Source organism: Sparus aurata, chromosome 5, assembly GCF_900880675.1.
Source record: "Sparus aurata chromosome 5, fSpaAur1.1, whole genome shotgun sequence".
Lineage (NCBI taxonomy): Eukaryota > Metazoa > Chordata > Actinopteri > Spariformes > Sparidae > Sparus > Sparus aurata.
The window spans coordinates 25804154-25818371 of record NC_044191.1 but is presented as its reverse complement, the minus strand read 5'-3'; the positions used below and the strand labels follow the sequence as shown (position 1 = coordinate 25818371).

Here is a 14218-nt window from a genome sequence, read left to right as displayed (position 1 = left end):
TTGAATATTTAGGATCGAGGAAATTTCATGACTGGACTTGTTGCACAGGTGGCATCCTATCACCGTACCATGCTGGAATTCACTGAGCTCCTGAGAGTGACCAATTCTTTCACAAATGTTTGTAGAAACAGTCTGCATGCCTAGGTGGTTGCTTTTATACACCTGTGGCCATGGAAGTGACTGGAACACCTGATTTCAATTATTTGGATGGGTAAGTGAATACCTTTGGCAATATAGTGTGTATATATTAGATGTGACAAGTTGACGTGTGCTTTTTTTTTTTTGTTCTTGATGGCATTCTCCATTTTGTCTTTATTGTTATATTAGCGCCACCATAATGTTAAAACCTCTGCACAATGAGAAATCTTATGGTGGTGTTTTAAGCAGCCAAGCACAAATAAGCGTCCTAATGCTGGTGAGAGTGACAGGTTTTCACATGTGATTAAAATGACTCTCTGCTCAGTGTTTGCCAGTGACCCTCTGATGTAGGCCTGCCTGCCTGTCTGTCTGTCTGCCTGCCTGTCAGCCTGTCTGTCTGCCTGCATGCCCGCCTGTCTGTCCGCGCTGCTATATAAGCTCCCACCTCTCAGACTGAGCCGTAGTTTCCCCCTCTGCTCCAGAAAACACTTTACGCAGACTCTCACGCGTCAGGATGTCGGTGTCTCCGCGCACACAGCTGTTTCTCTTCCTCATCTCCCTCTCGTCCAGGATGGGGCTCAGTCGCTCCATCGAGGTGAGACTTTTGGCTTTGTTGAACAATTTAATCCCACATTTGCCTCATTTTGAAGTCTGGCAAGGTTGAATAATGATGTCGGGGAAAGTTTAGTTCAGAACCTGACGAGTGTTCTTCTGTCACGTTTCCATGCAGGACAACGACGCTTCGGATGGATTATACTCTCTGCTCAGCTTGGACCAGAAAAGAGAATCAGAGGATTTTATTTTCCGCCGACCTCTCAGTGAGTCAAACAATGGCTTTATTCAGCAGCTGATTGTGCTTAACACTGTTTACAGACTTGGCTAACAACAAGCAAAGTCTTTGCATGATTTAAAAAGTAGGTGAAGTGATGGATTTATTGACTGAAACTCTCCAACAGTTTGTCAAATAATCACTTAATCAATGCATACATCTTTATGGCACATCATGCTGTACCTGCAGTTAGTGTTTGTCCTAAAATGTGCACAGCAAAACGTACTATATTAACTCAGTTTCATTGTTTTATGTGAGTCCACTTCCTTCAGAATGTATTAACACTTCTAGATATTTTTGGCACATACTCCCCCAAAACAACACCAGCTCAACTGTGTGAGTGGAAAAAAAGAAACCACCTCTAAGACTTGTTAAGTTTGACCATAAAGCTGATCACACTTTGAGTTCATGAGGAATTTGTTAGATCCCTACAAAAGCCTCCATGTTTGCCTGTTTTGTGAACACCTCCTCTGTCACTATGATTAAAGTAATGTGTGTGTTTTTGCAGGATGCTTGGACATGCTGGCCACTGAAGGCTACTTCACCTTCACGGCGTCTCAGCCACAGCTGGCCTGTGCCGCCTTCATCATCGCCGAGCCCAGTGAGGTCATCAGTCTGGAGCTGTCTGACGTCAGCATCAACTGCGGCGCCGGAGACTTCATCAAGGTTGGCTCCGCACAAACACAAAAAAACACCCACACACATCCCCAACTCCTCCGCGAGTGGAGGACAGGAAGTCCAGGGCTTTGCTGAATCCTGTTTCATCTTTGATTAAACAGGGTTAAGGCAGCATTTAAGGGCGAAGCATCCAAACACTAGATCCTCTCTGCATTGGTCACATTACCCAGAGCAAGTGGTGGGAAGGGAAGGCTTTAGTTCTGAAGCCAAGGCTGCCAGTTATGTTACGGTCTCAGTCCGTGTGGGCCAGAGTGGTAAGAGGCATGGCAGAGAGAAAACTTTGTAATAACATCCGCAGGATGGACCAAAACTGAAAGATGCTCAACGCAACTAAGCAGCGCCCCTCTTTGTTTTTGAGCACAATGATGAGATTTACAGAATATTTATAGAACAAAATTCATGTTGGATTAGGGTTTTAATTAAATATGATTTGTGACACAGCAGTGTGGATGGTGCTGCAAATTGTATTGGACTAATAGTCTCAGAAAAGACGTGTTAATTAATGTCCCCCTAACTTTATCTTAAATTAACCAACACATTTTTTTCTAATCAAAGTCTGTGAAGTGTTTAATCAGGTTTATTAGGGGGACTGGCATATTGATCAACCAGCCTAGTAACCAGAATTAAATGTTGGCATTGTAAGATTCTGTGAAAAAAGGATAGGTAAAATATTCATATTAGACCACAGTTTGCTTTCTTTATTTTAGCCAGGTATTTTTTTATTTCAGGTTTTTGTTAACAAAACCTGGTGTTTTAAGCCGAACATGATTTTTTCCGTAACCAAGTGGGTTTTGTGCCTGAACCTAACCAAACCTGAGGCACAGCATTATCACAACAATATACATACATGTACATATTAATATTGTGCAGAAACGTACAATGCCAACATTTGTTCAATGCAATTGGATTCGATGAACTCATTCATTATACAGTATACAGTAACTGATACTCAACAGGGGTGCACAATATACAATATTATTGTATCTGCCAATAATTACGTTAAAGTCAATATAGAGAGCCGGTAGTACAGTTGTTTGGTTGACTACATAAGCACAGCATTTACACCTTGTAACACAGTCCGATTTGAAGTGGTTGTACAGCCTTTAAGTTGATCAGTCAGCCAATAAACAAAGAGAAGAAGGAAAAGAATAACAACAACACCATCAAGAAGAAGAACAAGAATAACAACAATACCATCAAGAAGAAGAAAAACACCAACACCATCAAGAAGTCAAGCAAAAATAACAAGATCATCAAGAAGAAGAACAACAACAACAAGATCATCAAGAAGAATAATAACCATACAACAACACCGTCAGGTAAGAAGAAGAACAACAAGAACCACATCAAAGAGAGGACCAAGAAGAAGAAGAACAACAACAACAAAAACAACATTAGTAAGAAGACCAACAACAACATTAAGAACAAACTGCTGCACCTGGGTAGACCAGAGAGCCAAACATGCTGTTGCACCTTTTTTCTGCAGTTTTGGAAGAAGAAAACATCATTGTAATTTGCAACACATGTTCCACATATGTTCTGAGAGTTTTAACAAAACAATTCCATGAGCCATGATGGAATATTAGTACGTCAATCTTTGCTTACTGCATCTAAGGCTCTCGACCTTAATATGTCAATTAATTACAGGTTGAGAACTTTAAGATAGAACGTTTGAAACTATCAGCGTTGTGCGTCCAGAATCCTATTAATATTATTTTTTTGTTGCATTTCATGTGAATATCATCAGCCCTCCTAAACAAAGCTTAGCAATTGCTACATGATCCTCTTCTAACTTTTAACATAATGCTTTTTTCAAAGATCACTTCATATTGCACATTTGTATAGACACTCGAATATTTCACATAGATGGATAATTATTTGGCTCATGTGCTCAACACTGTCCTTCAATTGACAGAAATCCCTTAAAATCCATCAAGTGATTTTGATTTATGTTCTTTTTCAATAGAAACCTGGCATAGTTAATATGTTCTCCACACCATGTATATTCCTCCTACAGATGTTTGACGGCTGGGTTCTCAAAGGAGAGAAGTTCCCGAGCAGGCAGGACCACCCGCTCCCTCTCCACCAGCGCTACACAGACTACTGCTCCTCCACAGCACCGGGAGCCGTCAGCCGCTCGTCTCAGAACGTCGCCATGATCTTCTTCCGCATTCACAGCCCTGACAGCGGCTTCACCCTCGCTGTCAAAAAGCTACACAACCCCTTCCGTGAGTCCTGCTGCACATCCTTGAGGGATAAAAGAGTCTAAAAGCAAAGCAAATAGAGACAACATCCACGCAAATAAAAACAAATTGCCAACAATAAAAAATAACTCATGAGAAGGAAAATGTAAACAAGCACCAAGGCCCTGCATCTAAATCAAATTTGCCTTGTTTATTTCTCTCAGTGTTTTTAAAAGAAGGGCTACTTGCCTGTGTGCATGCATGTGTGTTCTTCCTGGACATCTGCGCTTGGTTGAGCATTAATCAAGGCCGAGAGCGACAGGAGCAGATTGAATGAGAGGCATGCACCTGTTTTCCAGCTGCTTGGCAAACACGGTGTTAACACTGTGTCGAGCAACATAACAATCACAGCCTGTGAAGGTTCGCACTGAAATGACGCCTTAGCCTGACGCTTTGACGCTTTCCCTTCGTCTTCATCCACGTCAGTGTAAATCCACAGGACCACTCGATTAAGTTTAACAGTTTACTTCGACAAAAGGAAATGTGTTACAGAAAAAAAAAATTATTATTATATTAAGATATTAATGACTGAAGCAAGAATCGTCTCACAGTTAGAGGTGAGAAAACTGGCTGGCTCACCTCTCCCCTTACAACCAGCAAAACTAAACTATTCTCATGAGACTATCAAAATAAAGCAGCGCAGTTACTAAGAAATGATAATCATAGTTACCTACTAATACACGTTTTTAAATGGATTTATCCACACATTTGAATATTTTTGCATACTGCCAATATTCTTAACACTTGCTTCTTAATCCCTGTAAATTTCTGTTCAGCAAATGAACTAAATTATTAAATGTAAACTACTTAAACACCAGATAGACTGCATTTAGGCTCCTACAGTCGAGAGCACTGACACGAAAAAAGGGATTCTGAGTGAATGGATTTTTTCAAGGAGAAAACAGCATCAATCTCAGAACAGCCTGTGAGGTTTTATTCATATATTGACCATTAACTGCAGCTGTACACAATAAAAAACCCTTTAACTGATCACAAGTCTTTGAGGCTTTACAAGGTCATAAATAGCATACAGATACATGCTATGATGTGGTAAACATTATAAATGACATGTTATGTCCCTTAACAAATACAGTCAAGATGTTTTGTTAAAAGAAAAAGTACAAATTTCTCTGATTTCAAGACATTCCCTTTAGAGGAGTCTTTTTTGAAAATGCTGTATTGCAGCGATGAGGGTCACTAATGTCTTTTAAAGAAAGCCTAGTGTGCTTTTTCATTTTTTCATGTCCTTCAGTGTTTCACATTGGTTCTTGTACATGTAAAAGGTCTTTAAAGTAAAATAGCTAAATTCCACAACAACAGAAGCTCCTCTCTCCCAAAGAAAACGCCGCTCCTGAAACACCTTGCCAGTAGTCCCACCCTTAATTCTGTGACTTTGTGACATCACACTACATCACTATGTCACACGTTTGCATAACTTGTGCCTAGCAGTTAGTTGGGCTGTATAAAATTAACTTAGCACAGCTGCTCTGTTGCTGTTAACAGGCGTGTGTGTACTGACTAATCAGAGCAGGGTGGGCATTTAGGGGGGGCCTTAAACAGACAGGAGCTAAAACAGAGGGATTGTATATATAATCTGTCTGTTTCTTTGTAAATGTGAGTGACAGTTGGAAAATTATACAAATATACGACAGTTGAAAGTCATTAATCGAGGATTTAAATGTTGCACTTGCAGAACAAATAATGCTCGATAATATTAATCCTAACATTCTCCCCTCAGCTTTGATTGGCACGGCTCCTTCACCATAAAATGTCTCTAAATGAACAACATGCCCGCAGGAGTAAAGTGTTCCGACTCCTGTTGGTGCCTGCCTACTCTACCATACTGTTATCAATTCAAATTTCATTATTTTCTTATCTTTGTCATCAGAACTGGAATTGGATTTCCATGCTCAGCCCTAATTGTGTCCCCGCCCTGCAGTCAGCCTTGATTATGTCAAATTTGTGACATGAGGTTTCAGTAATGAGTTTCTCTGGTGATGGGGAACTCAAAACCTCTCCTCCTCTGTGTGTGTGTGTGTGTGTGTGTGTCTGTGTGTGTGTGTGTGTGTGTGTGTGTGTGTTTGTGTGTGTGTAAAGCCTGTAACATAATGTCTCAGAGTCCAGAGGGCAGCTTCACCATGGTGATGCCACACCAGCGCAGGAACTGCAGCTTCTCAATCATCTACCCCGTGGAGATCCGACTGACAGAGCTCAGCTTGGGGCAGGCCAAGAGCAATGAGCTCAGCCCACAGGTGAGATAAACACACACACACACACACACACACACACACACACACACACACACACAAAGACACACACAACACACACCGAAAAGACAGACAAACTTCCCCCTTCCTCTGTGAAACAAGTACTCCTGCTTTACTTAATTTTTTCTTAAAATAAACAAATGTGTTGTGCACACAGACATAATGGTGCAGCAGAAACACAAGGGGAAATATTCGTTCCAGTAACCTAATTCTAGACCTCTGAGAGGCTGCCCACATCTTAGAGAGAAACACTTGATCTGGCAGAGCTTAGTAGGTGTGATTTGAAGTCTGCTGTAGCAAGTGCAGCAACATCTAATCAGAGGTCCATGGTCTGACTAGAAAAAGTGAAAACACCTGTGTGGGAGTCTATGTAGGGGTTTCAATCAGCTAGTGTCATAAGCAAAATGAATCATTAAACGTTAAAACAAATTGTTAATCCTTGATGTTGAATATCCAAAATGTCCAGTTTCTGATGTATAACAAAGTGGCGTCATTTGAAATCGCGGTAAAGAAAAACTTTCTAGTTAGCTAGTTAAAGAGCCCGATATTTCCCTCAGGAGTTAGTAGAGACCAAAACTGAAGTAAAAGAGAGAGAATATTGGACTAAGAGGGCTTGACCGAGCGCAGGGACGAGTGACACACTTGTGCATACTTACCTCTGAGTCACATCCAATCAAGATAGAGGCTAGAAAGTTAGGATTGATTCAGGATGAAGGCAATGGTTATCCTCTCCAGCTCCACCATCTCATCCAAATCAGGTCACTTGTGGTTCCAAATCAAGAAGATAGCAACTGCCATAATGCCAAATGGTAGTCCACAAACCAATGGGTGACATCAAGTCTCCAAACACTGTACAAGAATTCAAAAAGTTGCAGCAACAAGTGCAGTTTAAACCTATTTACAGTCGTGATTACTTCTACTGCTACAGTTTTTGCTACTACCACAACTACAATCACCAGTAAGTCAGTACCAGTTAAAAGCTGAACTTGAAGTGAACCATAAATGTTCACAACATGTGACACACATAAAAGAATAAGAAATCGCAAGTGCTATAATAAATACATTCTTAATGCCTCAAAGCGACAGTTCCAAAAACTTTAGTAATAAACAACACATGAAGTCCAAATCTTTTTAAGCTGGCTGCACAGAAATGGTGTAAATCATACAAAATGTCTCCTGAAGATGTTGGCAGCTTGTCTGACTCCGGCTGCCAGACTGCTGACATTACTATCCCCTGCTAACATCTGGCTTGTGCGTGATGAACTATGCAGTGCTGGGCCAAATACCACAACCTGACATTTCTAGGTTTCCAAAGTCAAGTGTTACAATTTCAAAAGATAATTTGTCAAAAACAGGCAAACACAGCTGCATGTAATCATATTTTTTAATAAAAATCTGAATCTGATGGACAGAGGACTGAAACTTGAGGTTGAGGGTGTAAAACATTTTGAATGCATTTTCTTCCATATTAAACACCTTTTTTTTATATATATTTTGGAACCTGCTTATTAACATTTCTGTTCACTTTGGCTGGCTTTGCAGTGTTACATGTCTTTGGTTCATCAAAGACTTAAGCTTAAAATCCAGGGACATCAGACATTCTCCTTCCCCAGCTGGTCATTTTCTTCTTACTTGTGTTTAATGGCTTGCATGAAACACTAAACTCTTGGACCTGGTCTTCAACATATAACCCAGGGTACCTTTAATATGGTATTTACATATACAGACTTGATAAGTACTCGCCTCAGCTGCACTCCAGTACCACGATATGTTGTTGCTTGTTTTCTACAGAGGCAGGTGTGGTCGGGATGTTCGGGGTCCGGTGACTACGTGGAGCTGCTCGGTGGAAACGGGGTGGACACCTCAAAGATGTTCCCTGTGGCTGACCTGTGTTTCTCCCTGAGTGGGCTCGGTGAGTCTGAGACCCTCCAGCTTACATCCAGAACTTGTGAACTTGTTATATTCATTTTTAGGTACCGTGCACAGTGACAACTTGGACTTCCGACTTCTTGTCCTGGAAAATAAATGTATAATGATCTACTATGCTATATTATTTTATGCTATGCTGTGCCTAAAATTATTTTACTCTACTGCTCAAAACGTTGGGGGTCACCCAAAAAATGTCATGTTCCCATGAATGCTCACACTTTAATTCATTAAAATGAGTTGCCAATTAATACAATATATAGGCAAGACATTGACCAGGTCAGAAATAATGATCTTTAGTTGCTTTTTGCTCTTGTCAAAGAATCCTCTATTTGCAGCATTTACAGCCTTGCAGAATTTTGGCATTTTAGCTGTCAATTTGTTGAGGTAAATTTCACTCCATGTTCCCTGAAGCACCTCCAACAGGTCGGATTAGCTTGAAGGGGCTCTTCTTACTTACCATACGGTCAAGTTGGTGCTACAGCAGCTCAGCAGGGATGAGCTCTGGTGACTTTGCTGGGCACTCCATCAGAAACAGAAAACCAGTTACTGCTTCTTCCCTCAGTGATTCTTAATAGTTTGGAGCTGTGCTTTGAGTCATGATGCTGTTGAAGGATGACGTTGGCTCCAATCAAACGCTGTCTTCAGGCGATGGAATGGTGTTAAAAAATGGAGTGATATCATTCTTTTTTCAAGATGCCTTTAACTGTTTGCAATTCTCATAATTTCCCAACACCAAAGCATGTCCAGGACTCCTCAAGCATCTTGATTTAATTTGTTAATTTGTTCTGCCTCTCACAAATGTTCTTCTATGTGAACATGCCAAACTTTCATCTGTCCATAACACTTTGTTTCCAGGCTTCGTCTGTCCAACGCCTGTGTTCTTTTACCCATTTTAATCCTTTTCTTTTATTGGCCAGTCTCAGATGTGGCTTTTTCTTTGCTACTCTGCCAAGAAGGCCAGCATCCTGGAGTGGCCTGCTCACTGTTGATGTTGAGACTGGTGTTTTGTGGGTACCATTTAATGAAGCTGCCAGTTGAGGATCTTTGAGATGTCCTTTTCTCAAACTAGAGACTCTGTACTCTTGCTCATTTGTACAGCGGATCCTCCCACTTCGCCTGTTCCGGGTAGAGTTAGTTTGCGCTGTTCTTTAAAGGGAGTAGTACACACTGTTCTGTGAGACGTTTCTTTTGGCACCCCAGATTTGGAGTGGTAGTATGCTATTCTATCCCTATAGCCTACAGTGCTGTCTTGTGCCATGCTTTTCTATTTTCATAGAAAATGTCTTCAGTTTTTCAGACAGTTTGACACATTTCACCATCAACGACATATTTTGATCCCAAACTTTAAAACAACAGTGTTACAGCAGCAGGGTCCTCATGAACTCGAAATACTGGCAGATTGTGCTGCTCAAAATAATACTGAGAACACCCCACATAATTAAATCACCAACACATTCCAATACGAATTGTGTTTTATGATTACCATCATTTTGATTTTCACCAGATTGTATAATTACAAAAATAAACACTAACAACTTAATAAAATCTATAAATATCTTTATTTATTCACCTGGGTTGCAATAGAAAAGAGTCCAGGCTTAAAGAACGACTGGCTCGAGAGCAAGAATGCTCTGTTTGTGCTCCAGTGTAAGCGTCTGTTTTTCTCTTTGGCCCTTCAGCCCAGATGAAGATTGGTTGTGATAACTCGGTGGTGAGGCTGGTGTCCAGTGGGAACTATATCAACCGTGTTTCCTTCCAGTACCGACTACTGGAACAACACGAGCTCCCCAAGACCCGAGAGAACAGTCTGGACAACTACTGCAGTGTGGAATGAGATCCAACACACACACACATAGACATAATCACACAATCATCCATCTCTCTGTAAATACACCGGTTTGATGAATGCCAGCAATTAATATTTTGTATTGTTTTTGCCAGATGTTTTATTTAGTGTCCTGATCATGTTAACTTTGATCTTAGTTTATTTATTTGAGGAATTCTTTGGAATTCCTCCCAGATTTATGGATTCGTTTATTAGTTGTTGTCAAGAAAATCTGTGGTAAAGTATGACCTTTTTCTTAGCAAGAGCATTCATTTCAAAACTCTCCGGTTCTTAGTTTATATCAGTTTCAGTATTCATCGGGAGGTTTAACATTGCTGCTGTCTCTTCTGTTTATATTGCCTTGACAATTTGAAAATAAATATGACTTGCATGATAAAGCACATTTTTGACGTTCTGCTTTTATGAGCCTTCTTCCATTTCATGATCGACCTGCGTATTCACTTGATGTTTGTTTTTCTTTACGTTTACCCAGAGCCACATGAATATCATGTTCTTCAGATCTCAAACATGGGGCTGTTCTTTTGTCCAGCACTGAATACAATACATCCTGGGTTTTGAATGTTCTTTCTCAGGCAGAAGATTTAATTTACTACATCACATTTTCAGACCAATGAGTCGAACAACTGTTTGTGATTAAGGCAAGTTGATTAGGGAGCACAGATTTTTGAGGTTGGTCAGGACTATAAACTCTTTGGTCCAGACTGAAATATCTCTGTATTGGGTGGATTCCCATGACATTTTGTACAGAAATTCATGGTCCCCAGATGGTCATTCATAATGACTTTGATGATCCCCTGATGTGTCGTTTAGTGCCACCATGATGTCAACATTTGTTGTTTTAAGTAAAATATCTCAATAACCACAGGACGGACTGACAAAAATGTAGTACTATTACCAACTTGTATTTCTCCAATAGTGACATTTCCATCAGCCTCAACTGCAAATGTTCGCATGCTAATATCTGCATTTAGCTCAAAGCACCACTGTGCCTAATAGAGCTGCTTGCATTTTACTGCCCGTCATCCGTAATGTGAGGTCTTGGCAAATTCTATGTGGTAAGATCACTGATTTTTGTAATGCTGTTTGGACATCAAGTGGATGACCTTGACAGTGATATGAAGAGTTTGTCTCTGCAGCAGATGCTAATATGTTAGCACAGAAATGCCAATAGTCATGCAGTGATAAAACCTAAAACAGCGGAAGAATGAGGTCTAATTTTAGATCAAATGCTTGCAGTGGATTCAGTCATTTACGTAGCCTGCAATGGTCCATGTGTGTATACAGTAAAAGTGTACATGTAATCCAGTGTATTAAAATATGTCCTTGGCAATCGTATTAAGCAATGACGCATTCGTTTCTCTTATTTTCTTTGTGGCCTAATCCAATCTGTTCCAGAGACAAACTCTGAAATAGCTTTCATTGTGGTTAAGCGTTGCTCAACATCATAATTAAAAAGGCTAAATATACGTACATGTTCTGTATTGATACACCGTGATGCTCTAAAACAGAGAGAAAACATGTTTGCCTGTGACCCCTCTCCATCCCTGACTGTTTAGCCCTAATCTTTTACATACTGTACAGTTGTGGGTTCCTCACTCTGACTGAATGTGCAGCTCTTAATGGGATTATCCCACAAGCCTCAGTGCTCTTATTCCCCTCGACATCCTTCTAACTGGCTCGCTTTTGATCTTCTCCTTACGTGGAATTAATCTCAAACCTGCTCAGCCGTGATGATTCAATTAACCAGCGGATGTCTTTTTTTTCGCTCGATGTGTTGCAATTTTCAGTCTTCATTAGAGAATGAAACGCACTTTGGATGCCATCGAACGGGAAAAAAAGTCTGATTATTTGTTTCTGGCGCTGGGCACAGCGGTCTTGAATATTCTCTAATGTATTTATAGTGGCCTTTGATGGTGGACTGGAAATGAGTTTGTCACTTGTCAGGCCAAAGTCTTAGTGGATAAGATGTGACCCTGTACAGAAAGGGACATGCTCTCTTTATTAATAACTTTGACGTAGAATAAATTGGAAATGATGTTTGTTTAAAATATTATTCACACTGGACTGGTTAGTGAATAAACACAGAGAGAGAAAAGCCTGTTACTGTTATTTCATTATGCTTTCTCTCCCCCCCTCCATTTCTCTGTCATTCTGATACTTGATTTTGGACTATCATAAGATAACTTTAGGTTTCACTTTACTAGTATTATGCATGTTTGGTAATTAATGTCATTAATAAGCTTGTCCTCAACATCTCACCACCATTCAGTGACAATGCCGTACGGAACAGGTGGGAGTTTGCACGGACATTTTCCCCGATCAAAGACGGAGAGCTAATTAAGTTCCTGTTCTTCCAGAGCTGGTCTGGACGGAGTCTAATCTCCCTGTTTTGAACACATTATATCTGACTCACTCCCATTTCAGTTGCCAGAAAAATGTGTCGGGGGCAGTTTACGTTTCTACTAACCACAGATTGATTCAATTTGTTTGTGTCATATGAACCATACTGACATTTTTTACAATATGTGAGGATATGCAACACATCCTCTAAACGACTGAATAGGTCGATCTGCGAGTCTCTTAAAACGACATACTGTATATCACTGTGCCCACAACAACGTGGCCGTCAAAGCGTTAATGCGACACACATTCCATACCTTGGTCATATGGTCGCATTTTGGTTACATTTTGACAAGTATAGTACTTGTTCAAGGTTAGGCAACATTTATACGTCGTCCTTGTCAGGTAAGAGAAATATTTAGTTTACAACAAAACACACTACATTACTTCTGTTACTTCTGTTGCAATCGTACCTACGTAACCTAGGTCCCCTACATTATGTCATGTACGTAGTGTTACTTCACTACATTAGTAAATTAAAAGAACTCGCCATTGACTTCTGGTTTCACCCTGAACGCCAGTTGCAGTTTCCTGTGTTCTATTTCCCGTCACTTTGCCCTCTACAGTCGTAACAACCACTGCTGCCATTCGAGGGAGGCCCCCGAAGAATAAAACACCTATGTGGTAATTTCCCTGACGAGGACAGACTAGTCATTTCACATTCATGTTACATGTATATGACCTCACTTTCATGTCAGGAGGTGGAGGGGATGGTGGCGGCATTGCAAACTATGCTGCCAAGCCAGTGACCACTGTTTGAGACAGGGTTTCAACATTTGTAAATCTTTGTGAAACCACTTGATATTTTTTTACGACATTGTTGGGACATCTCCTGCTGTGTTTGTGGCAACAAAACAAAAAGATATTTTTTAACCCAGACCCTAACCACGTAGGTTTTCTGCCTAAACCTAACCAAAACATAACCACAGTGTTATCACATTATAAAATTAAAAATGTAATGTTGAAACATATCCATGGTTTGCAGAAATGTGCCAACATTTTTTCTGCCAAGTGGGCTGTCCCACGAAGCAAAAACTAATGATGATCTCAAAGGTTAATACGTAAGAGCAGCCACATAAATCAAGCATCTGGGTCCTCTAACCTGACAGCTGGATTCATTTCAAAAGTTTGAGGGACCCGCAGCAGGCGTGATGGAAAGAGCATGTGTCAGCCTTACTTCACAGCAAGAGAAATAACGATTGTAAGCATTTACATCCATCAATGAACTTTACATGTCCTTTGCTCACCATATGAACAGTTTATGCAGCTCTGTTGCTCTTTATGTAACATAAAATCAATTGTTTTCACAAGATAACATCAGCAACTGACCCAAGAGCAAAACATATCACAACAAATTACATACAGTACATTGAACACACACTGCTTATTTGTGGTTTACCACAATCATCTGTTATTTACAATCTTTGAAAATGTAGTTGTACTGTAATGCATCTGACCACAGTCATTTGCAGCATAAACACTATAAACAGCAGTAGTGATTTATTTTGGTCCTTAGTAATGTTTTTTTTTTTATTATTTGCAAACATAGACTTTTAATTGCATATTACAAAACATCATTCAATCTAGTTGAAAACAAAAGGAAGGGTAAAAAAGTAACAGAACAACAACAAAACCCTTTTTACACAGCGTATTCTAATCAGCAACTATTTTCACCATTAGATTTAAGTTACTTGAACATAACTAACAAAAATTCAAAATGTTCTATACACAATAATGATCTTAGCTCAGTTATTATTTATTTTCTAATTGCAAAGTGAACAGATTTTTGATTCACTGCCACTGAGGTGGACCTATTTGCTCTAAATTGTTTACTGACGATCACTTCACTAGTAACAATAATTATGAAATATATCTCACATTTATCAAT

At 40.0% G+C, this 14218-nt stretch overlaps 1 protein-coding gene across 1 annotated transcript; it reads left to right on the top strand.

Annotated features, from left to right (window-relative positions):
- Positions 1–558: 558 nt before the first annotated feature.
- On the top strand, positions 559–10312 carry LOC115581117 (corticotropin-releasing factor-binding protein-like). Its single transcript, XM_030415983.1, has 7 exons — positions 559–733; positions 869–956; positions 1476–1633; positions 3663–3873; positions 5986–6140; positions 7947–8067; positions 9764–10312. The coding sequence occupies exons 1-7, from the start codon at positions 653–655 to the stop codon at positions 9916–9918; spliced, it is 969 nt and encodes a 322-aa protein (XP_030271843.1). The 5' UTR covers positions 559–652; the 3' UTR covers positions 9919–10312.
- The last annotated feature ends 3906 nt before the right edge of the window (positions 10313–14218 follow it).